Here is a 25,982-nt window from a genome sequence, read left to right as displayed (position 1 = left end):
TAATTAGTCAAATATTACGTTATTGGTGTAGAAACAGTAAATGATCAGTAGACTGGATTTATTATAAACATTATATTGTGAAGACATGTTTATTTAGTTAATAGCATTACACTGGACCAAACCTGTCTGGCTGTCTGTTGAATTACACTGGACCAAACCTGTCTGGCTGTCTGTTGAATTACACTGGACCAAACCTGTCTGGCTGTCTGTTGAATTACACTGGACCAAACCTGTCTGGCTGTCTGTTGAATTACACTGGACCAAACCTGTCTGGCTGTCTGTTGAATTACACTGGACCAAACCTGTCTGGCTGTCTGTTGAATTACACTGGACCAAACCTGTCTGGCTGTCTGTTGAATTACACTGGACCAAACCTGTCTGGCTGTCTGTTGAATTACACTGGACCAAACCTGTCTGGCTGTCTGTTGAATTACACTGGACCAAACCTGTCTGGCTGTCTGTTGAATTATACTGGACCAAACCTGTCTGGCTGTCTGTTGAATTACACTGGACCAAACCTGTCTGGCTGTCTGTTGAATTACACTGGACCAAACCTGTCTGGCTGTCTGTTGAATTACACTGGACCAAAACCTGTCTAGCTGTCTGTTGAACGTGTCTATGAATAAACATGGAACAGAACACTAGAGTGTGATTTTCAGGAAGGATACTGGAATGTTAAGGTGAAACAGATTCTGGTTCTAGAACCTGGAGTGTATGAAGTTGAGTGTTCTGGAATGCTTTAGCCAGATGTTCTGGAGGAGTGTAATGTTGATTGTGATGTCATCACACCTTGACCACAGCCTTGCCGGTGTTGTCTCCCTGTAGCATGCCCATGAAGGCAGCAGGCATGTTGTTGAAACCAATGGTGATGTGTTCATTGCATCTCAGCTTGCCCTGAAAGATCAACACAAACATTTTATTCTCCTCCTCGTCATCAGCATCATCATTACCGTCATCACCATCATCACCTCTGTCATATTCCTCATCATCATCATGCTTACACAATGTTTGACAACTATTTTCATGGATTCACATGACTCTATAAAACTACCTTCACAAGGAATCTTAACTGGATTGGTTTCGATTGTATCCTGAACACTGGTAATGGAAACACTGGTATTGGAACACTGGTAATGGAACACTGGTATTAAAACACTGGTAATGGAACCCTGCCCCTGTACATCAGTCATCCAGTCCAATATTGTCACAAGTAGCAGGACACTGCTAATAAAACACTGGTAATACAACACTGGTAATACAACACTGGTAATACAACACTGGTAATACAACACTGGTAATACAACACTGGTAATACAATACTGGTAATAAAACACTGGTAATGGAACACTGGTAAAACAACACTGGTAATGGAACACTGGTAATATAACACTGGTAAGAGAACATTGGTAATACAACACTGGTAATGGAACACTGGTAATACAACACTGGTAATACAACACTGGTAATGGAACACTGGTAATACAACACTGGTAATAGAACATTGGTAATAGAACACTGGTAATAGAACACTGGTAATAGAACACTGGTAATAGAACACTGGTAATAGAACACTGGTAATAGAACACTAATTATAGAACACTGGTAATAGAACACTAATAATAGAACACGGGTAATAGAACACTAATAACAGAACACTGGTAATAGAACACTAATAATAGAACACGGGTAATAGAACACTAATAATAGAACACGAGTAATAGAACACTTATTAGAACACTGGTAATAGAACACTAATAATAGAACCCTGGTAACAGAATCCTGGTAATAGAACACTAGTAGTAGAACCCTGGTAATATAACACTAGTAATAGAACACTTATTAGAACACTGGTAATAGAACACTAATTATAGAACACTAATAATAGAACACGGGTAATAGAACACTAATAATAGAACACTGGTAATAGAACACTAGTAGTAGAACCCTGGTAATATAACACTAGTAATAGAACACTTATTAGAACACTGGTAATAGAACACTGGTAATATAACACTAATAATAGAACACTGGTAATAGAACACTAATAATAGAACACTGGTAATAGAACACTGGTAATAGAACACTAATAATATAACAATAGTAATAGAACACTTATTAGAACACTGGTAATAGAACCCTGGTAATATAACACTAGTAATAGAACACTTATTAGAACACTGGTAATAGAACACTGGTAATAGAACACTAGTAATAGAACACTAGTAATAGAACACTGGTAATAGAACACTAATAATAGAACACTGGTAATAGAACACTAATAATATAACAATAGTAATAGAACACTTATTAGAACACTGGTAATAGAACCCTGGTAATATAACACTAGTAATAGAACACTTATTAGAACACTGGTAATAGAACCCTGGTAATATAACACTAGTAATAGAACACTTATTAGAACACTGGTAATAGAACACTGGTAATAGAACACTGGTAATAGAACACTAATAATAGAACACTGGTAATATAACACTAATAATAGAACACTGGTAATAGAACACTAATAATAGAACACTGGTAATAGAACACTAATAATAGAACACTGGTAATAGAACACTAATAATAGAACACTGGTAATAGAACACTAATAATAGAACACTGGTAATAGAACACTAATAATAGAACACTGGTAATAGAACACTGGTAATAGAACACTAATAATAGAACACTGGTAATAGAACACTAATAATAGAACACTGGTAATAGAACACTAATAATAGAACACTGGTAATAGAACACTAATAATAGAACACTGGTAATAGAACACTAATAATAGAACACTGGTAATAGAACACTAATAATAGAACACTGGTAATAGAACACTAATAATAGAACACTGGTAATAGAACACTAATAATAGAACACTGGTAATAGAACACTAATAATAGAACACTGGTAATAGAACACTAATAATAGAACACTGGTAATAGAACACTAATAATAGAACACTGGTAATAGAACACTAATAATAGAACACTGGTAATAGAACACTAATAATAGAACACTGGTAATAGAACACTAATAATAGAATCCTGGTAATAGAACACTGGTAATAGAACACTAATAATAGAACAATAGTAATAGAACCCTGCTAGTAGAACCCTCTCCCTGTACCTCAGTCATCCAGGCCATCAGCCTCCTCAGTGACTGCTGGTGTTTGTTTTTCCAGCGAGCACACAGGAAGCCCTCCATCCTCAGCTGTTTGAAGATCATATAGGTGTGTACATACGGCCCTGAAATATAAACACATACAGTAGCCAAATATTAACATGTACAGATATACGGATCCAGTTCCACAGATACAGTAAGATCACATAGGTGTGTACATATGGCCCAGAAATATAAATAAATAACTGTGGTGTGGACAGTAGACCTGTCTGTGGTGTGGACAGTATGCCTGTCTGTGGTGTGTACAGTAGACCTGTCTGTGGTGTGGACAGTAGAGCTGTCTGTGGTGTGGACAGAAGACCTGTCTGTGGTGTGGACAGTAGACCTGTCTGTGGTGTGGGCAGTAGACCTGTCTGTGGTGTGGACAGTAGACCTGTCTGTGGTGTGGACAGTAGACCTGTCTGTGGTGTGGACAGAAGACCTGTCTGTGGTGTGGACAGTATACCTGTCTGTGGTGTGGACAGTAGACCTGTCTGTGGTGTGGGCAGTAGACCTGTCTGTGGTGTGTACAGTAGACCTGTCTGTGGTGTGGGCAGTAGACCTGTCTGTGGTGTGGACAGAAGACCTGTCTGTGGTGTGGACAGAAGACCTGTCTGTGGTGTGGACAGTAGACCTGTCTGTGGTGTGGACAGTGGACCTGTCTGTGGTGTGGACAGAAGACCTGTCTGTGGTGTGGACAGTAGACCTGTCTGTGGTGTGGTCAGTATACCTGTCTGTGGTGTGGACAGTAGACCTGTCTGTGGTGTGTACAGTAGACCTGTCTGTGGTGTGGACAGTAGACCTGTCTGTGGTGTGGACAGTAGACCTGTCTGTGGTGTGGACAGAAGACCTGTCTGTGGTGTGGACAGAAGACCTGTCTGTGGTGTGGACAGTAGACCTGTCTGTGGTGTGGACAGTAGACCTGTCTGTGGTGTGGACAGAATACCTGTCTGTGGTGTGGACAGTAGACCTGTCTGTGGTGTGGACAGAAGACCTGTCTGTGGTGTGGACAGAAGACCTGTCTGTGGTGTGGACAGTAGACCTGTCTGTGGTGTGGACAGTAGACCTGTCTGTGGTGTGGACAGTATACCTGTCTGTGGTGTGGACAGAAGACCTGTCTGTAGTGTGGACAGTATACCTGTCTGTGGTGTGGACAGAATACCTGTCTGTGGTGTGGACAGTAGACCTGTCTGTGGTTTGGACAGTATACCTGTCTGTGGTGTGGACAGTAGACCTGTCTGTGGTGTGGACAGTAGACCTGTCTGTGGTGTGGACAGTAGACCTGTCTGTGGTGTGGACAGTAGACCTGTCTGTGGTTTGGACAGTATACCTGTCTGTGGTGTGGACAGAAGACCTGTCTGTGGTGTGGACAGTAGACCTGTCTGTGGTGTGGACAGTAGACCTGTCTGTGGTGTGGACAGAATACCTGTCTGTGGTGTGGACAGTAGACCTGTCTGTGGTGTGGACAGTACCTGTCTGTGGTGCGGACAGTATACCTGTCTGTGGTGTGGACAGTAGACCTGTCTGTGGTGTGGACAGTAGACCTGTCTGTGGTGTGGACAGTAGACCTGTCTGTGGTGTGGACAGTAGACCTGTCTGTGGTGTGGACAGTAGACCTGTCTGTGGTGTGGACAGAAGACCTGTCTGTAGTGTGGACAGTATACCTGTCTGTGGTGTGGACAGTATACCTGTCTGTGGTGTGGACAGTATACCTGTCTGTGGTGTGGACAGTACCTGTCTGTGGTGCGGACAGTATACCTGTCTGTGGTGTGGACAGTAGACCTGTCTGTGGTGTGGACAGAGGACCTGTCTGTGGTGTGGACAGTAGACCTGTCTGTGGTGTGGACAGTATACCTGCCTGTGGTGTGGACAGTAGACCTGTCTGTGGTGTGGACAGTAGACCTGTCTGTGGTGTGGACAGTAGACCTGTCTGTGGTGTGGACAGTAGACCTGTCTGTGGTGTGGACAGTAGACCTGTCTGTGGTGTGGACAGTAGACCTGTCTGTGGTGTGGACAGTAGACCTGTCTGTGGTGTGGACAGTAGACCTGTCTGTGGTGTGGACAGTAGACCTGTCTGTGGTGTGGACAGAAGACCTGTCTGTGGTGTGGACAGTAGACCTGTCTGTGGTGTGGACAGTAGACCTGTCTGTGGTGTGGACAGAAGACCTGTCTGTGGTGTGGACAGTATACCTGTCTGTGGTGTGGACAGTAGACCTGTCTGTGGTGTGGACAGAAGACCTGTCTGTGGTGTGGACAGTATACCTGTCTGTGGTGTGGACAGTATACCTGTCTGTGGTGTGGACAGTAGACCTGTCTGTGGTGTGGACAGAAGACCTGTCTGTGGTGTGGACAGTATACCTGTCTGTGGTGTGGACAGTATACCTGTCTGTGGTGTGGACAGTAGACCTGTCTGTGGTGTGGACAGAAGACCTGTCTGTGGTGTGGACAGTATACCTGTCTGTGGTGTGGACAGTAGACCTGTCTGTGGTGTGGACAGTATACCTGTCTGTGGTGTGGACAGTAGACCTGTCTGTGGTGTGGACAGTAGACCTGTCTGTGGTGTGGACAGTATACCTGTCTGTGGTGTGGACAGTATACCTGTCTGTGGTGTGGACAGTATACCTGTCTGTGGTGTGGACAGTAGACCTGTCTGTGGTGTGGACAGTATACCTGTCTGTGGTGTGGTGTCGTTGTACATGGAGATGCTTCCACACACAGCTATTCTGCCATACTCTCTCATCTGAGGCATCACTACACTGGAGAACTTCCCCCCAACCTGGACGGAGAGAGAGAGATTGAGCTTTGATACACACACACACACACGCATGTCCACACACACGCATGTCCACACACACAAAGAGTGCGTGTGTGCGAGTGGTGCAGTGACCTCACGTTCTCAAAGTAGCAGTCGTATCCGTGTGGCGCGGCCTCCCTGAGTGATTCCTCCAGGGAGGTGGCAGTCTTGTAGTTGAAGACCTGGTCAAAACCCAGCTCCTTTAGATAGGACACCTTGGTATCTGTCCCCGCACAGCCCACCACTCTGCAGCCCTGAGGACAGACACACACACACACAGTGTCACGACTTCTGCCAAAGTCGGTCCCTCTCCTTGTTCGGGTGGTGTTCGGCGGTCAACGTCACCGGTCTTCTAGCCACCGCCGATCCACTTTTCATTTTCCATTTGTTTTGTCTTTGTTTTCTACACACCTGGTTTCTATTCCCCAATTACATGTTCATTATTTAACCTCTGCTCCAGCAGGTTTATCTCTCTGGTCACCCCCACAGCCAATTACTCCTTCAAGTTCTCTGCTGCCAATGACTGGAACGAACTACAAAAATCTCTGAAACTGGAAACACTTATCTCCCTCACTAGCTTTAAGCACCAGCTATCAGAGCCGCTCACAGATTACGCCACCTATACATAGCCCATCTATAATTTAGCCCAAACAACTACCTCATCCCCTACTATATTTATTTATTTTGCTCCTTTGCACCCCATTATTTTTATTTCTACCTTGCACATTCTTCCACTGCAAATCTACCATTCCAGTGTTTTACTTGCTATATTGTATTTACTTCTCCACCATGGCCTTTTTTGCCTTTACCTCCCTTATCTCACCTCATTTGCTCACATTGTATATAGACTTATTTTCTACTGTATTATTGACTGAATGTTTGTTTTACTCCATGTGTAACTCTGTGTTGTTGGATGTGTCAAACTGCTTTGCTTTATCTTGGCCTGGTCGCAATTGAAAATGAGAACTTCTCAACTTGCCTACCTGGTTCAATAAAGGTGGGAAAAAAATGAAATAAAAATGTTTGTTTGTGAGTTGTTGTTTATTGTATTACGGTCCGTTATTGTGGGCTCGGTTTATTATGTTGTATGTTGTGAATATTATGAGTAAATATGTGTTTTACTCAATGCGCCTGACTCTCTACACCAGCTACACACAGACCTTATTACACAGACTCACTATACATTATGAAAGTCACTGGTAACACACAGAGACACATGGAATGTAGAACACAACTTGTCCTCATCTTCAGGAAGTAAATAACACTGTTGAGACGTTGTTGGGAACGCTCTGGGAACGTTGGAGGAATGTTGTACCTTGATCTTGGCGATCTGTCCCACCACTGAGCCCACGGCTCCTGCTGCAGCGTTCACCAGAAGAGTCTCCCCCTTCTTTATCTCGCACACCTCCTCTAGTCCATACAGAGCTGTCAGACTAGAGAGATATCATCATCACCATCAGCACTATTATAACCACTACTGTATATCACACACCTCCTCTAGTCCATACAGAGCTGTCAGACTGGAGAGATATCATCATCACCATCAGCACTATTATAACCACTACTGTATATCACACACCTCCTCTAGTCCATACAGAGCTGTCAGACTGGAGAGATATCATCATCACCATCAGCACTGTTATAACCACTACTGTATATCACACACCTCCTCTAGTCCATACAGAGCTGTCAGACTAGAGAGATATCATCATCACCATCAGCACTATTATAACCACTACTGTATATCACACACCTCCTCTAGTCCATACAGAGCTGTCAGACTAGAGAGATATCATCATCACCATCAGCACTATTATAACCACTACTGTATATCACACACCTCCTCTAGTCCATACAGAGCTGTCAGACTAGAGAGATATCATCATCACCATCAGCACTAATATAACCACTACTGTATATCACACACCTCCTCTAGTCCATACAGAGCTGTCAGACTAGAGAGATATCATAATCACCATCAGCACTATTATAACCACTACTGTATATCACACACCTCAACCACACAGGGCAGTCTGCATACAGTGCCTTGCGAAAGTATTCGGCCCCCTTGAACTTTGCGACCTTTTGCCACATTTCAGGCTTCAAACATAAAGATATAAAACTGTATTTTTTTGTGAAGAATCAACAACAAGTGGGACACAATCATGACGTGGAACGACATTTATTGGATATTTCAAACTTTTTTAACAAATCAAAAACTTAAAAATTGGGCGTGCAAAATTATTCAGCCCCCTTAAGTTAATACTTTGTAGCGCCACCTTTTGCTGCGATTACAGCTGTAAGTCGCTTGGGGTATGTCTCTATCAGTTTTGCACATCGAGAGACAGACATTTTTTCCCATTCCTCCTTGCAAAACAGCTCGAGCTCAGTGAGGTTGGATGGAGAGCATTTGTGAACAGCAGTTTTCAGTTCTTTCCACAGATTCTCGATTGGATTCAGGTCTGGATTTTGACTTGGCCATTCTAACACCTGGATATGTTTATTTTTGAACCATTCCATTGTAGATTTTGCTTTATGTTTTGGACCATTGTCTTGTTGGAAGACAAATCTCCATCCCAGTCTCAGGTCTTTTGCAGACTCCATCAGGAGTCTTCCAGAATGGTCCTGTATTTGGCTCCATCCATCTTCCCATCAATTTTAACCATCTTCCCTGTCCCTGCTGAAGAAAAGCAGGCCCAAACCATGATGCTGCCACCACCATGTTTGACAGTGGGGATGGTGTGTTCAGGGTGATAAGCTGTGTTGCTTTTACGCCAAACATAACGTTTTGCATTGTTGCCAAAAAGTTACATTTTGGTTTCATCTGACCAGAGCACCTTCTTCCACATGTTTGGTGTGTCTCCCAGGTGGCTTGTGGCAAACTTTAAACGCCACTTTTTATGGATATCTTTAAGAAATGGCTTTCTTCTTGCCACTCTTCCATAAAGGCCAGATTTGTGCAATATACGACTCATTGTTGTCCTATGGACAGAGTCTCCCACCTCAGCTGTAGATCTCTGCAGTTCATCCAGAGTGATCATGGGCCTCTTGGCTGCATCTCTGATCAGTCTTCTCCTTGTATGAGCTGAAAGTTTAGAGGGACGGCCAGGTCTTGGTAGATTTGCAATGGTCTGATACTCCTTCCATTTCAGTATTATCGCTTGCACAGTGCTCCTTGGGATGTTTAAAGCTTGGGAAATCTTTTTGTATCCAAATCCGGCTTTAAACTTCTTCACAACAGTATCTCGGACCTGCCTGGTGTGTTCCTTGTTCTTCATGATGCTCTCTGCGCTTTTAACAGACCTCTGAGACTATCACAGTGCAGGTGCATTTATATGGAGACTTGATTACACACAGGTGGATTGTATTTATCATCATTAGTCATTTAGGTCAACATTGGATCATTCAGAGATCCTCACTGAACTTCTGGAGAGAGTTTGCTGCACTGAAAGTAAAGGGGCTGAATCATTTTGCACGCCCAATTTTTACGTTTTTGATTTGTTAAAAAAGGTTTGAAATATCCAATAAATGTCGTTCCACTTCATGATTGTGTCCCACTTGTTGTTGATTCTTCACAAAAAAATACAGTTTTATATCTTTATGTTTGAAGCCTGAAATGTGGCAAAAGGTCGCAAAGTTCAAGGGGGCCGAATACTTTCGCAAGGCACTGTATCTATCTATCTATCGAGATAGATCCATCCATCTATCCATCCTACCCAGGCATGCCGATGGCCCCCAGGGCCAGGGAGAGGGGGATGTCCTGGGGCCAGTCGGGAAGCACAGGGGTCAGCTCTGCCCCATCACACACCCAGTGACTCCTCCATCCACAATCACTGACCACATGGCAGCCCACCGGGAAGCTGGGGTTATAGCTCTGGATCACCCTGGAGAGGGGGGGGGGGGGGGGGGGGAGACAGCGAGAAGTGAGTGTGTGTGTCAACATGACTGTCAGTCAGTCTGTAGTATGTCAACATGAGTGTCAGTCTATAGTGTGTCAAGATGACTGTCAGTCAGTCTATAGTGTGTCAACATGAGTGTCAGTCAGTCTATAGTGTGTCAACATGAGTGTCAGTCAGTCTATAGTGTGTCAACATGAGTGTCAGTCAGTCTATAGTGTCAATATGAGTGTCAGTCAGTCTATAGTGTCAACATTAGTGTCAGTCAGTCTATAGTGTCAACATGACTGTCAGTCAGTCTATAGTGTCAACATGACTGTCAGTCAGTCTATAGTGTCAACATGACTGTCAGTCAGTCTATAGTGTCAACATGAGTGTCAGTCAGTCTATAGTGTCAACATGAGTGTCAGTCAGTCTATAGTGTTAACATGTGTGTCAGTCAGTCTATAGTGTCAACATGAGTGTCAGTCAGTCTATAGTGTCAACATGACTGTCAGTCAGTCTAGTATGTGTTTGCATCCACATGCCTGCCTCCCTCCCCCATAATGTACCCTTACTTGGCAACTTGTGATCCAATCATAACGTCTCCCTCCTTCATCATCGTCTGGCTGTAGGGTCTCATGTAAGGGTCCACACTGAGGAACACAGCCTCCAACAGTACCTGAACAGTGGTCTATTCATTAGTACACACCTTAGCGAAACATTTTGCAACTGAAAATATTTTGCTAAAAAAATGTAGAATTTGTTAAGGGGTATATTCATTAGTGGACACCGTTTTGCAAAGAAAACACGTGTTTTTTTTAACACAGATATCAAGTCATTTCACATGCCATGGAACAATGATGCAGTTTCCGGTAGGGCGTCAAGACAATTTTCCCCTCTGGGACATTAAGGGGCAATTCCGCCACTTTCAACTTCATATTCTTTATCTCCAGCAACAATCCAGTGTCTACATGTGAAAACAGTGTGTTTCTGTGATCCGTGGTTAAAAAGAGAAGACGGTCCTCAAAAAGTATTCTCTGTGACATCACAGGGTAGAATTAAAACAGTGATTTCTTGCTCCCCACATCACTTCAAATTTCAGCGTTAGAAAAACACTGTTTTTAAAAATGTTTTAACTTTTGATGAATGGAAAATGAAAGAGACTAGGAGCTCAGATGCAAAAATGTAATTACCAACATTTGGACAGCAAAGCTGTCTTCATCAGGGTATAATCACAAACACTGCAGGATGACTCGTTTATATAGTGTCAAAAGACACAGGTGTCTGTAATCATGGCCAAGAGTGGCCTAATATCATTGGTTAATTCTAGTCACTTTCTATACTTTGCCGAAATTACACAAGAATGTTACAAGACCTCCAGGGCGCCCTATTGTGGCGTGCATTGATGCAGTAACAGTCTCTATTGTAGAGGGCATTGATGCAGTAACAGTCTCTATTGTAGAGGGCATTGATGCAGTAACAGTCCCTATTGTAGAGGGTATTGATGCAGTAACAGTCTCTATTGTGGCGTGCATTGATGCAGTAACAGTCTCTATTGTAGAGGGCATTGATGCAGTAACAGTCTCTATTGTAGAGGGCATTGATGCAGTAACAGTCTCTATTGTAGAGGGCATTGATGCAGTAACAGCCCCTATTGTAGAGGGCATTGATGCAGTAACAGTCTCTATTGTAGAGGGCATTGATACAGTAACAGTCTCTATTGTAGAGGGCATTGATGCAGTAACAGCCCCTATTGTAGAGGGCATTGATGCAGTAACAGCCCCTATTGTAGAGGGCATTGATGCAGTAACAGTCTCTATTGTAGAGGGCATTGATGCAGTAACAGTCCCTATTGTAGAGGGCATTGATGCAGTAACAGTCTCTATTGTAGAGGGCATTGATGCAGTAACAGTCTCTATTGTAGAGGGCATTGATGCAGTAACAGTCCCTATTGTAGAGGGTATTGATGCAGTAACAGTCTCTATTGTAGAGGGCATTGATACAGTAACAGCCCCTATTGTAGAGGGCATTGATACAGTAACAGCCCCTATTGTAGAGGGCATTGATGCAGTAACAGTCTCTATTGTAGAGGGTATTGATGCAGTAACAGTCCCTATTGTAGAGGGTATTGATGCAGTAACAGTCTCTATTGTAGAGGGCATTGATGCAGTAACAGTCCCTATTGTAGAGGGTATTGATGCAGTAACAGTCTCTATTGTAGAGGGCATTGATACAGTAACAGCCCCTATTGTAGAGGGCATTGATACAGTAACAGCCCCTATTGTAGAGGGTATTGATGCAGTAACAGCCCCTATTGTAGAGGGTATTGATGCAGTAACAGTCTCTATTGTAGCGGGCATTGATGCAGTAACAGTCTCTATTGTAGAGGGCATTGATGCAGTAACAGTCTCTATTGTAGCGGGCATTGATGCAGTAACAGTCTCTATTGTAGAGGGCATTGATGCAGTAACAGTCCCTATTGTAGAGGGCATTGATGCAGTAACAGCCCCTATTGTAGAGGGCATTGATACAGTAACAGCCCCTATTGTAGAGGGCATTGATGCAGTAACAGCCCCTATTGTAGAGGGCATTGATGCAGTAACAGTCCCTATTGTAGAGGGCATTGATGCAGTAACAGCCCCTATTGTAGAGGGCATTGATGCAGTAACAGTCCCTATTGTAGAGGGCATTGATGCAGTAACAGTCCCTATTGTAGAGGGCATTGATGCAGTAACGGCCCCTATTGTAGAGGGCATTGATGCAGTAACAGCCCCTATTGTAGAGGGCATTGATGCAGTAACAGCCCCTATTGTAGAGGGCATTGATACAGTAACAGCCCCTATTGTAGAGGGCATTGATGCAGTAACAGTCTCTATTGTAGCTGGCATTGATGCAGTAACAGCCCCTATTGTAGAGGGCATTGATACAGTAACAGCCCCTATTGTAGAGGGTATTGATACAGTAACAGCCCCTATTGTAGAGGGCATTGATGCAGTAACAGCCCCTATTGTAGAGGGCATTGATACAGTAACAGCCCCTATTGTAGAGGGTATTGATGCAGTAACAGTCTCTATTGTAGAGGGCATTGATGCAGTAACAGCCCCTATTGTAGAGGGCATTGATGCAGTAACAGTCCCTATTGTAGAGGGCATTGATGCAGTAACAGCCCCTATTGTAGAGGGCATTGATGCAGTAACAGCCCCTATTGTAGAGGGTATTGATGCAGTAACAGCCCCTATTGTAGCGGGCATTGATGCAGTAACAGTCCCTATTGTAAAGGGCATTGATGCAGTAACAACCCCTCTATCTACTTTTGTTAACTTTTTTATTAGACCACTCGCAGAACAGCTCCCCTCCTTTGTAAAGGACACCAGCAGTATGACCTCAGAACAGCTCCCCTCCTTTGTAAAGGACACCAGCAGTATGATCTCAGAACAGCTCCCCTCCTTTGTAAAGGACACCAGCAGTATGATCTCAGAACAGCTCCCCTCCTTTGTAAAGGACACCAGCAGTATGATCTCAGAACAGCTCCCCTCCTTTGTAAAGGACACCAGCAGTATGATCTCAGAACAGCTCCCCTACTTTGTAAAGGACACCAGCAGTATGATCTCAGAACAGCTCCCCTACTTTGTAAAGGACACCAGCAGTATGATCTCTATCATTGAATCTCTTGATCCTCTCCCTGAGAATACCTTGTTAGTTACTTTTGATGTTGAGTCGTTATACACAAATATTCCATACGAGGGCGGTATTGAAGCTATGGAACATTTTCTTCTGCAACATGACCCTAATGAACTACCTTCCAGTGCCTGCATTATAACATTGGCTGAAATAGTACTCACGCATAACTATTTCATGTTTCTAAATGAGTTATTTATTCAGACTAAAGGTACTGCTATGGGATCCCCCATGGCTCCTAACTATGCTCATTTGTATGTGGGTTACATGGAGAAACAGTATATTTTCAATCCTCTCAAAAAATTTCTTGACTAACATGATTATTTGAAAACGGTATATTAATGATATTTTTGTTCTATGGAGGAGTGATGCAAAACAGCTCCAGGCGTTCCATGCTTTTCTTAACTCCTGTTCTGAGCATCTGAGATTTACTATGCAATCTGATACACGTCGAATCAGTTTTCTTGATCTTCTGATCTTGTGTGAAGATAATGTTCTATACACTGATCTTTACAGGAAGCCTACTGATCCTAACAGTTTGTTGAGGGCTGATAGTTGTCACCCACTTCCCTTGAAAAATAGTTTGCCCTACAGCCAATTCTGTCCAATCAAAAGAATTTGCAAAAAACAATCAGATTTCTGCAGAAATATGGCTGAGACGCAAAGAAAGTTCAAAGACCCTTGCTCCCTTCCGTCTCAACGTAGACTTTGATCTGAAGCCATTCTTGTGATTATTGTGACTTTGCCATTGTAATTGTTTGTAAGCTTGTGTAGTCAAATGAATCTATGATCGTATGCTATCCATTTGTTGTTTGTATGTTGTTGTTTGTGTGCCATTTTAATATTTGAAAATTAACCAATGATATTAGGCCACTCTTGGCCATGATTACAGACACCTGTGTCTTTTGACACTATATAAACGAGTCATCCCGCAGTGTTTGTGATGATACCCCTATTAAGACAGCTTGGCTATTGAAACGTTGGTAATTACATTTTTGCATCTGAGCTCCTAGAGTGTGCGGCTCTCTTTTATTTTCAAGTTTTCTACTCCGCTAGCCAGCACCTCTAGCCAGCACCTCTAGCCAGCACCTCTAGCCAGCACCTCGCCTAAATAGGTGTGCGTTTCTTTTTCTTCTAGATTAACTTTTGATGATGTCATCGAGTAGAACTTTTTAAAGTTGTATTTTTTTCTACAAAACATAGAAATGCAACATTTCCACATATGTAGTAGACACTGTTATTGTGCTGCATATGATGAAGATAAGGTTGGAAAATGGTGGAATTGCCCTTCAAAGTCTATCCTATCCTCACCTGTCCATTCTTGGGCTGCGGCAGCGTCTCCTCCCTCAGATGGAAGTCACTAGCCTTGGGGAAACCCTGGAAGTGCTGGCGTAACGTCCAGGCCTTGGACACAACCATGGTGCTCTGCTCCTCTGGTCAAAAACAGTAGATCTGTAGAGACTGGCTGGAGGCAAGAGGAGGAGACAGAGGTCTGAGTGTATGAGAGACAGAGGGAGATCTAGAACATGTGTTGTGTGTCTTGGGTTGAAATCACAGCGTAAATATTTGCATTCCTTTGTGCATATGCTAATAAACCCTATCACAGCTATGTTTACTCAGGGCAGGTCATGAAAACGACTTTGTCCCAATGTTTTCTCAGGGCAAGTCATGAAAACTATTGTTTAGCCATGTTTACTCAGGGCAGGTCATGAAAACTATTGTTATGACATAAAAACAGATTAAGCTACTTTGGGTTGGGAGCAAAATCCATTTTCATTCACTACTGTAAGATAATGGACAATAAAGTATTATTACTGTAATTCCAATGATTCTACTTGATTCTACCTGAATATGCTGAAACTCAAGGGCGCGACTTTGGTTTTAGAAGTGGGGGGGCATAACAAAACATATATTATTAACAGCCTACTCAACCGCTCGGAGATGTCCGCATTGGTCCTAAAGCACACTTTTGCCTCGTTTTGTATCACATTTCCAATGATAAAACTGGGGTGGAAAAAAATTGAAATATCTGCATGCCCCCATCTGTCCGCAGTGAAAGTTGCGCCCCTGATATTGCTGTACAGGCAGAATGATTGGTCAGGCTGATGGGCCAGACCATGAAGTATGTCCAGCTATCCTAGTCTTCACACTCTACATTTGATTTTCTGGCTAAACCTTTAGTTAACTAGACAAGTCAGTTAAGAACAAATTCTTATTTACAATGATGTTGCTACCCCGGACAACGCTGGGCTGATTGTACGGCGCCCTATGGGGCTCCCAATCACGGCCTGATGTGATACAGCCAGGATTTGAACCAGAGACTGTACTGATATGCAGTGTCTTAGACCACTGCACCACAGCCCATGTACATCGAGTACATTCCTCACCTAGCTATATTTCACTGTGTAAAGCTGATTAAATATTGTCATCTATGTTTTCCATTCAAGCATTTGGTAATTGAATGGAATAGATCTAAGCATTGCCACTGTGGATTTCAGACAGCTTCATTTCAGCTACTTTGCAACAGTGTTGCTATGGGTTACTTTATAGGTGGCTGTAACGACTTTGATCTCGAATGTCCACTTCATACAGAGAAATGACACCTCGGCAATGAACTAAAGCAGCCGTTCAGAATGAAATATAGTTTTGATGAATGGGCTTTTATGGAATGCAATATATGCACGTGTTCAGACAAGACAACTCAACCCAAGGCTGGTCCCAGATCTATTTGTATGCCAACTGTAGCCAACATGCAACCAACTCCTATTCCTATAGTCGTTGTTTGTGGTTGAAGTTGAATTCTTGGTTTGAAACAGACGACCGAGCTACTCTATACTAGCCGTTATGCTTAATGTTAAACTGATCAATATGTGTTGTTAATTCAACGTTTCTCAGGCGTCAACATGCGGAATAGATCTACTTCAGCAGCAACAACAAAAAGGCGATGAGCGGAAGAACCCGCCCGTAAACTACATGCGTGCTGGTAAGCATCGCATCCAAGCAGCCAGATAACGGAATGGGACTAGTCCTACTTTTCGCTAAAGCGAATCCTCACTCGTACGACATCCGTTAATAAACGCGTAATTACGCCACCGCGAAATCGACTGAATGAGTGTAGGCCAACGTCTTATAAACGCGGAACTTGTAAATTCGATAAACATTTGTACAAGACAAACACTGAATATAAACATTTGTACTAGACAAACACTGAATATTAGGGTAGAAAGTGTGGATATGTCTGTTTACTTTACCGTTTGGTCCGTGCTTGCGCGTCTGCTGTTTCAGTTCAGGCTCGCCCAAGTCTGCTGGAGAAAGTTGGCTTGTCGGTGGATCTCAGGATTGGGTATAGTAACCGATCTGTTGCAGTGTCCGGAAGGGAACTGTGGGCGTTGTTACTGGCATTGGAGTTATAACGTTGCCTAACCTTTCACCCTAATATTTCCTCACCGACCGAAAAAGCAGAATCATTGAACAGTGCGATGACAGAAGTTGTAGCCTAATGCTACGTTCATAACCAAGTGGGAAGCTTGTATTTGCCATGTACGACTGGGAAAAACATCCTCTTGAACGTCCCCTCCAACTGGTAATTACTAGAGGAAAACACGTTTATCATCCCTGAGCTCAGACTTCTCCCACATGCTGACCTTTGTCGTCATCTACTAAGAAAATTACTTCCAGAACAGCATTTTCTGCAGTTAAGTGCAACAAAACCTTATTTATAAAAAGTAATCTATTAATATGGTTTTGTAACATTATAATTTGTTTTCAAGCATGATGTCCATGGTTGATGCAGCTTGTTGGCTTTTAGCCAGTTGCAGTTTCTCAAAGAGTTCAAAGCATGTGAATGCATCAACTGGAATTATGACTTCACAACTGGTACTTACCACTTTCCATGAATGCAGCATTACTCCGTCAATTTATGCTGCATTCATAACCAAGTGGGAGGTGGTTATTACTAGAGGTGTGCCGAGTAGTCGAACAAGCAAGTATGGTGAAGGAAATGAGCAATTCTCTTGATACGATTATGATCCGAGTCTTTCTTTATTATCCGTGATCGGAAACGCATCTTTCTCTTGTCAGTCAGTCAAGCAAGGTGCTGCTATATCATCTAAATAGCTCAACTGGCTAGGTTGCCTGTCTGTAAAGAGAAGGGTGGGCTGTATATTGATCCTGCTGTTCTGATTGGATAGAGTAAAGCTGTATGTCTCTGTCCACTCGCTTCATAATTTCACCCGATCACTTTCATTTCTGTTTCGGTGTGGTCATTCACGTTAGCATGCTTCTATGATAAATCACATGGCAAGGACGTTTGCTATCAAGCTATCAATGTGCTTAATATCTAACAAACGGGTGAGGGTAGGAAAAAAAGATGAAACGCCAACTCGCATTCTGACTGATAGCAAAATTGTCCGCCCACTGCAAGTTGAGGAGACACAGGTGGAACACACACCCCTCCGCGGCTCCTACTCTGCAGGTTGTTTGGTCTATAAACGTGCAGGGAGATAGGTATTTGCCAACATCTACTTATCCGACCCAACTGTCAATGTACAGATATGATTACGAATATGAGGATGGCCATGTGAAGTCGTAAATAGCAGTTGGATACATTCGCATGCTTTGACCTCATTGAGAATTGCCGATAAGATAATGGCCAACAAGCTGCTAGGTAATATTTAACTAGACAAGTCAGTTAAGAACAAATTCTTATTTACAATGACTGCCACACCGGCCAAAATCAGACGACGCTAGGCCAATTGTGCACCGCCCTATGGGACTCCTAATCACAGCCGGTTGTGATACAGTCTGGATTCGAACCAGGGTGTCTGTAGTGAGGCCTCTAGCACCGAGATGCAGTGCCTTAGACCGCTGCGCCAACTTGGAAGGCCAAGAGTAAGCCAATTAGTGTTAAAAAAATATTTGTAGATTGTTTTTATAAATAACGTTGTATTAAATTCAACTGCCTAAAATGCACTTATCGAGATCATTTCCTTAGTAGGTGACATCAGAGGTCAACATGTGGGAGAAGTTGGAGCTCAGGGATTTCCCACTAGTAATTACGAGTTGAAGGGGCATTAAAGTGGTGGGAAGGTGGTATTTATGATATTCATGATATTGACTTACATTTGGATATTGTCTTTTTTATTTAAATGTTTATTAATATCACACATTAAGGCATACTATTTATAGGGTTATTGGCAGCATATTGTAGGAAATGTTTCATTTTATTCTTCCACCTCAACATGAATCGATTAATCACTTTTTTTTATTAGTAGCTGTTAGTCATAGGCCTAGCTCTGGTCCAGGGCGTTAGTGCGCGTTTCACTTCATAGATTACGCTTTGAACACACCGACTGTACTTGCGCAAAATAGTAGGCTGCGTCATCTAGATATGTGTGCAACAAAAGTTCAATATTCACCTTATGTTACCATTTCTGTCATCCCCTTTACGCATACAGTTTGACGTATACGTTCGATAAATCCAACGTATAAACCACACAGAACGCACTGAAACAGCCTCTGCAACGCAATTGTGAAAGGCAACGCAGCGTTCCTTTGGAAATGAATGTACCTCTGGTGTCCCAAAACGCTAAAAACTCAGTCAGTGTGTTCAACGCGTAAAATATAAGAGAATGCGCACTAACGCTCTGGACCAGAGCTATGGAAGGACGAACTGAAGTGCAAGCTCCAATCTATTTCGCCAGGTGGCGACAATAGTCCAGACAAAGTATCAATGATTTTCTACACACCCATACACCAAGGCTTTTGCACTATTATTACCAGTACAGCAAACATGGTCTACTGAGCTAAAATATTACCAGTACAGCATACATGGTCTATAGTGGCCCATTATATTACCAGTACAGCATACATGGTCTATAGTGACCCATTATATTACCAGTACAGCATACATGGTCTATAGTGACCCATTATATTACCAGTACAGCATACATGGTCTATAGTGACCCATTATATTACCAGTACAGCATACATGGTCTATAGTGACCCATTATATTACCAGTACAGCATACATGGTCTATAGTGACCCATTATATTACCAGTACAGCATACATGGTCTATAGTGACCCATTATATTACCAGTACAGCATACATGGTCTATAGTGACCCATTATATTACCAGTACAGCATACATGGTCTATACTGACCCATTATATTACCAATACAGCATACATGGTCTATACTGACCCATTATATTACCAATACAGCATACATGGTCTATACTGACCCATTATATTACCAGTACAGCATACATGGTCTATACTGACCCATTATATTACCAGTACAGCATACATGGTCTATACTGACCCATTATATTACCAATACAGCATACATGGTCTATACTGACCCATTATATTACCAGTACAGCATACATGGTCTATACTGACCCATTATATTACCAATACAGCATACATGGTCTACTGACCCATTATATTACCAATACAGCATACATGGTCTACTGACCCATTATATTACCAATACAGCATACATGGTCTACTGACCCATTATATTACCAATACAGCATACATGGTCTATACTGACCCATTATATTACCAATACAGCATACATGGTCTACTGACCCATTATATTACCAGTACAGCATACATGGTCTATACTGACCCATTATATTACCAATACAGCATACATGGTCTACTGACCCATTATATTACCAATACAGCATACATGGTCTACTGACCCATTATATTACCAATACAGCATACATGGTCTACTGACCCATTATATTACCAATACAGCATACATGGTCTATACTGACCCATTATATTACCAATACAGCATACATGGTCTACTGACCCATTATATTACCAGTACAGCATACATGGTCTATACTGAGCCATTATATTACCAATACAGCATACATGGTCTATACTGACCCATTATATTACCAATACAGCATACATGGTCTATAGTGACCCATTATATTACCAGTACAGCATACATGGTCTACTGACCCATTATATTACCAGTACAGCATACATGGTCTACTGACCCATTATATTACCAGTACAGCATACATGGTCTACTGACCCATTATATTACCAGTACAGCATACATGGTCTACTGACCCATTATATTACCAATACAGCATACATGGTCTACTGACCCATTATATTACCAATACAGCATACATGGTCTACTGACCCATTATATTACCAATACAGCATACATGGTCTATACTGACCCATTATATTACCAGTACAGCATACATGGTCTACTGACCCATTATATTACCAATACAGCATACATGGTCTACTGACCTATTATATTACCAGTACAGCATACATGGTCTACTGACCCATTATATTACCAATACAGCATACATGGTCTACTGACCCATTATATTACCAATACAGCATACATGGTCTATACTGACCCATTATATTACCAGTACAGCATACATGGTCTACTGACCTATTATATTACCAGTACAGCATACATGGTCTACTGACCCATTATATTACCAATACAGCATACATGGTCTATACTGACCCATTATATTACCAATACAGCATACATGGTCTACTGACCCATTATATTACCAGTACAGCATACATGGTCTATAGTGACCCATTATATTACCAATACAGCATACATGGTCTATAGTGACCCATTATATTACCAGTACAGCATACATGGTCTACTGACCCATTATATTACCAGTACAGCATACATGGTCTATAGTGACCCATTATATTACCAGTACAGCATACATGGTCTATACTGACCCATTATATTACCAATACAGCATACATGGTCTACTGACCCATTATATTACCAGTACAGCATACATGGTCTATAGTGACCCATTATATTACCAGTACAGCATACATGGTCTACTGACCCATTATATTACCAGTACAGCATACATGGTCTATACTGACCCATTATATTACCAGTACAGCATACATGGTCTATAGTGACCCATTATATTACCAGTACAGCATACATGGTCTACTGACCCATTATATTACCAATACAGCATACATGGTCTACTGACCTATTATATTACCAGTACAGCATACATGGTCTATACTGACCCATTATATTACCAGTACAGCATACATGGTCTATACTGACCCATTATATTACCAGTACAGCATACATGGTCTATAGTGACCCATTATATTACCAATACAGCATACATGGTCTATAGTGACCCATTATATTACCAGTACAGCATACATGGTCTATACTGACCCATTATATTACCAGTACAGCATACATGGTCTATACTGACTCATTATATTACCAGTACAGCATACATGGTCTACTGACCCATTATATTACCAGTACAGCATACATGGTCTACTGACCCATTATATTACCAATACAGCATACATGGTCTATACTGACCCATTATATTACCAGTACAGCATACATGGTCTATACTGACCCATTATATTACCAGTACAGCATACATGGTCTACTGACCCATTATATTACCAGTACAGCATACATGGTCTACTGACCCATTATATTACCAATACAGCATACATGGTCTACTGACCCATTATATTACCAATACAGCATACATGGTCTATACTGACCCATTATATTACCAGTACAGCATACATGGTCTACTGACCCATTATATTACCAGTACAGCATACATGGTCTATAGTGACCCATTATATTACCAGTACAGCATACATGGTCTACTGACCCATTATATTACCAGTACAGCATACATGGTCTATAGTGACCCATTATATTACCATTACAGCATACATGGTCTATACTGACCCATTATATTACCAGTACAGCATACATGGTCTATAGTGAGCCATTATATTACCAGTACAGCATACATGGTCTATACTGACCCATTATATTACCAGTACAGCATACATGGTCTATAGTGACCCATTATATTACCAGTACAGCATACATGGTCTATAGTGACCCATTATATTACCAGTACAGCATACATGGTCTATACTGACCCATTATATTACCAGTACAGCATACATGGTCTATAGTGACCCATTATATTACCAGTACAGCATACATGGTCTATACTGACCCATTATATTACCAGTACAGCATACATGGTCTATACTGACCCATTATATTACCAATACAGCATACATGGTCTACTGACCCATTATATTACCAGTACAGCATACATGGTCTATACTGACCCATTATATTACCAGTACAGCATACATGGTCTATAGTGACCCATTATATTACCAGTACAGCATACATGGTCTATACTGACCCATTATATTACCAGTACAGCATACATGGTCTACTGACCCATTATATTACCAGTACAGCATACATGGTCTACTGACCCATTATATTACCAATACAGCATACATGGTCTATACTGACCCATTATATTACCAGTACAGCATACATGGTCTACTGACCCATTATATTACCAATACAGCATACATGGTCTATAGTGACCCATTATATTACCAGTACAGCATACATGGTCTATACTGACCCATTATATTACCAGTACAGCATACATGGTCTATACTGACCCATTATATTACCAGTACAGCATACATGGTCTATACTGACCCATTATATTACCAGTACAGCATACATGGTCTATACTGACCCATTATATTACCAGTACAGCATACATGGTCTACTGACCCATTATATTACCAGTACAGCATACATGGTCTATACTGACCCATTATATTACCAGTACAGCATACATGGTCTATAGTGACCCATTATATTACCAGTACAGCATACATGGTCTATAGTGACCCATTATATTACCAGTACAGCATACATGGTCTACTGACCCATTATATTACCAATACAGCATACATGGTCTATAGTGACCCATTATATTACCAGTACAGCATACATGGTCTATAGTGACCCATTATATTACCAATACAGCATACATGGTCTATAGTGACCCATTATATTACCAGTACAGCATACATGGTCTATAGTGACCCATTATATTACCAGTACAGCATACATGGTCTACTGACCCATTATATTACCAATACAGCATACATGGTCTATAGTGACCCATTATATTACCAGTACAGCATACATGGTCTATAGTGACCCATTATATTACCAGTACAGCATACATGGTCTATAGTGACCCATTATATTACCAGTACAGCATACATGGTCTATACTGACCCATTATATTACCAGTACAGCATACATGGTCTACTGACCCATTATATTACCAGTACAGCATACATGGTCTATAGTGACCCATTATATTACCAGTACAGCATACATGGTCTATACTGACCCATTATATTACCAGTACAGCATACATGGTCTACTGACCCATTATATTACCAATACAGCATACATGGTCTATAGTGACCCATTATATTACCAGTACAGCATACATGGTCTATACTGACCCATTATATTACCAGTACAGCATACATGGTCTATACTGACCTATTATATTACCAGTACAGCATACATGGTCTACTGACCCATTATATTACCAGTACAGCATACATGGTCTATAGTGACCCATTATATTACCAGTACAGCATACATGGTCTATAGTGACCCATTATATTACCAGTACAGCATACATGGTCTACTGACCCATTATATTACCAGTACAGCATACATGGTCTATACTGACCCATTATATTACCAGTACAGCATACATGGTCTATAGTGACCCATTATATTACCAGTACAGCATACATGGTCTATAGTGACCCATTATATTACCAGTACAGCATACATGGTCTATAGTGACCCATTATATTACCAGTACAGCATACATGGTCTATACTGACCCATTATATTACCAATACAGCATACATGGTCTATACTGACCCATTATATTACCAGTACAGCATACATGGTCTATACTGACCCATTATATTACCAGTACAGCATACATGGTCTATACTGACCCATTATATTACCAGTACAGCATACATGGTCTACTGACCCATTATATTACCAGTACAGCATACATGGTCTATAGTGACCCATTATATTACCAGTACAGCATACATGGTCTATAGTGACCCATTATATTACCAGTACAGCATACATGGTCTATAGTGACCCATTATATTACCAGTACAGCATACATGGTCTACTGACCCATTATATTACCAGTACAGCATACATGGTCTATAGTGACCCATTATATTACCAGTACAGCATACATGGTCTATAGTGACCCATTATATTACCAGTACAGCATACATGGTCTATAGTGACCCATTATATTACCAGTACAGCATACATGGTCTATAGTGACCCATTATATTACCAGTACAGCATACATGGTCTATAGTGACCCATTATATTACCAGTACAGCATACATGGTCTATAGTGACCCATTATATTACCAGTACAGCATACATGGTCTATAGTGACCCATTATATTACCAGTACAGCATACATGGTCTATAGTGACCCATTATATTACCAGTACAGCATACATGGTCTATACTGACCCATTATATTACCAGTACAGCATACATGGTCTATAGTGACCCATTATATTACCAGTACAGCATACATGGTCTATAGTGACCCATTATATTACCAGTACAGCATACATGGTCTATAGTGACCCATTATATTACCAGTACAGCATACATGGTCTATAGTGACCCATTATATTACCAGTACAGCATACATGGTCTATAGTGACCCATTATATTACCAGTACAGCATACATGGTCTATACTGACCCATTATATTACCAGTACAGCATACATGGTCTATAGTGACCCATTATATTACCAGTACAGCATACATGGTCTATACTGACCCATTATATTACCAGTACAGCATACATGGTCTATAGTGACCCATTATATTACCAGTACAGCATACATGGTCTATACTGACCCATTATATTACCAGTACAGCATACATGGTCTATAGTGACCCATTATATTACCAGTACAGCATACATGGTCTATAGTGACCCATTATATTACCAGTACAGCATACATGGTCTATAGTGACCCATTATATTACCAGTACAGCATACATGGTCTATAGTGACCCATTATATTACCAGTACAGCATACATGGTCTATAGTGACCCATTATATTACCAGTACAGCATACATGGTCTATACTGACCCATTATATTACCAGTACAGCATACATGGTCTATAGTGACCCATTATATTACCAGTACAGCATACATGGTCTATAGTGACCCATTATATTACCAGTACAGCATACATGGTCTATAGTGACCCATTATATTACCAGTACAGCATACATGGTCTATAGTGACCCATTATATTACCAGTACAGCATACATGGTCTATAGTGACCCATTATATTACCAGTACAGCATACATGGTCTATACTGACCCATTATATTACCAGTACAGCATACATGGTCTATAGTGACCCATTATATTACCAGTACAGCATACATGGTCTATAGTGACCCATTATATTACCAGTACAGCATACATGGTCT

General features: G+C 41.5%; 1 protein-coding gene across 2 annotated transcripts; it reads right to left on the bottom strand.

The window, feature by feature from the left end:
• Positions 1 to 57: 57 nt before the first annotated feature.
• Positions 58 to 17,827, bottom strand: LOC109880166 (prostaglandin reductase 1). Of its 2 annotated transcripts, none has more exons than XM_031814676.1 (9): positions 16,770 to 17,827; positions 14,830 to 14,983; positions 10,416 to 10,519; positions 9,679 to 9,846; positions 7,278 to 7,395; positions 6,061 to 6,216; positions 5,839 to 5,944; positions 3,136 to 3,254; positions 58 to 894 (listed from the first exon to the last, which is right to left on the bottom strand). In XM_031814676.1, exons 2-9 carry the CDS (start codon positions 14,935 to 14,937, stop codon positions 784 to 786), a joined length of 990 nt encoding a protein of 329 aa, XP_031670536.1. In that variant the 5' UTR covers positions 14,938 to 14,983; positions 16,770 to 17,827; the 3' UTR covers positions 58 to 783. The 2 variants fall into 2 exon arrangements, with proteins under 2 accessions (XP_031670536.1, XP_031670537.1); XM_031814677.1 differs by having other exon boundaries at positions 14,830 to 14,979; positions 16,770 to 16,900.
• Between the last annotated feature and the right edge of the window lie 8,155 nt (positions 17,828 to 25,982).

Source organism: Oncorhynchus kisutch, unplaced genomic scaffold (assembly GCF_002021735.2).
Source record: "Oncorhynchus kisutch isolate 150728-3 unplaced genomic scaffold, Okis_V2 Okis07a-Okis12b_hom, whole genome shotgun sequence".
Lineage (NCBI taxonomy): Eukaryota > Metazoa > Chordata > Actinopteri > Salmoniformes > Salmonidae > Oncorhynchus > Oncorhynchus kisutch.
Note: the sequence above shows the minus strand (reverse complement) of the source record. Positions and strands in the feature narration are given on the sequence as shown.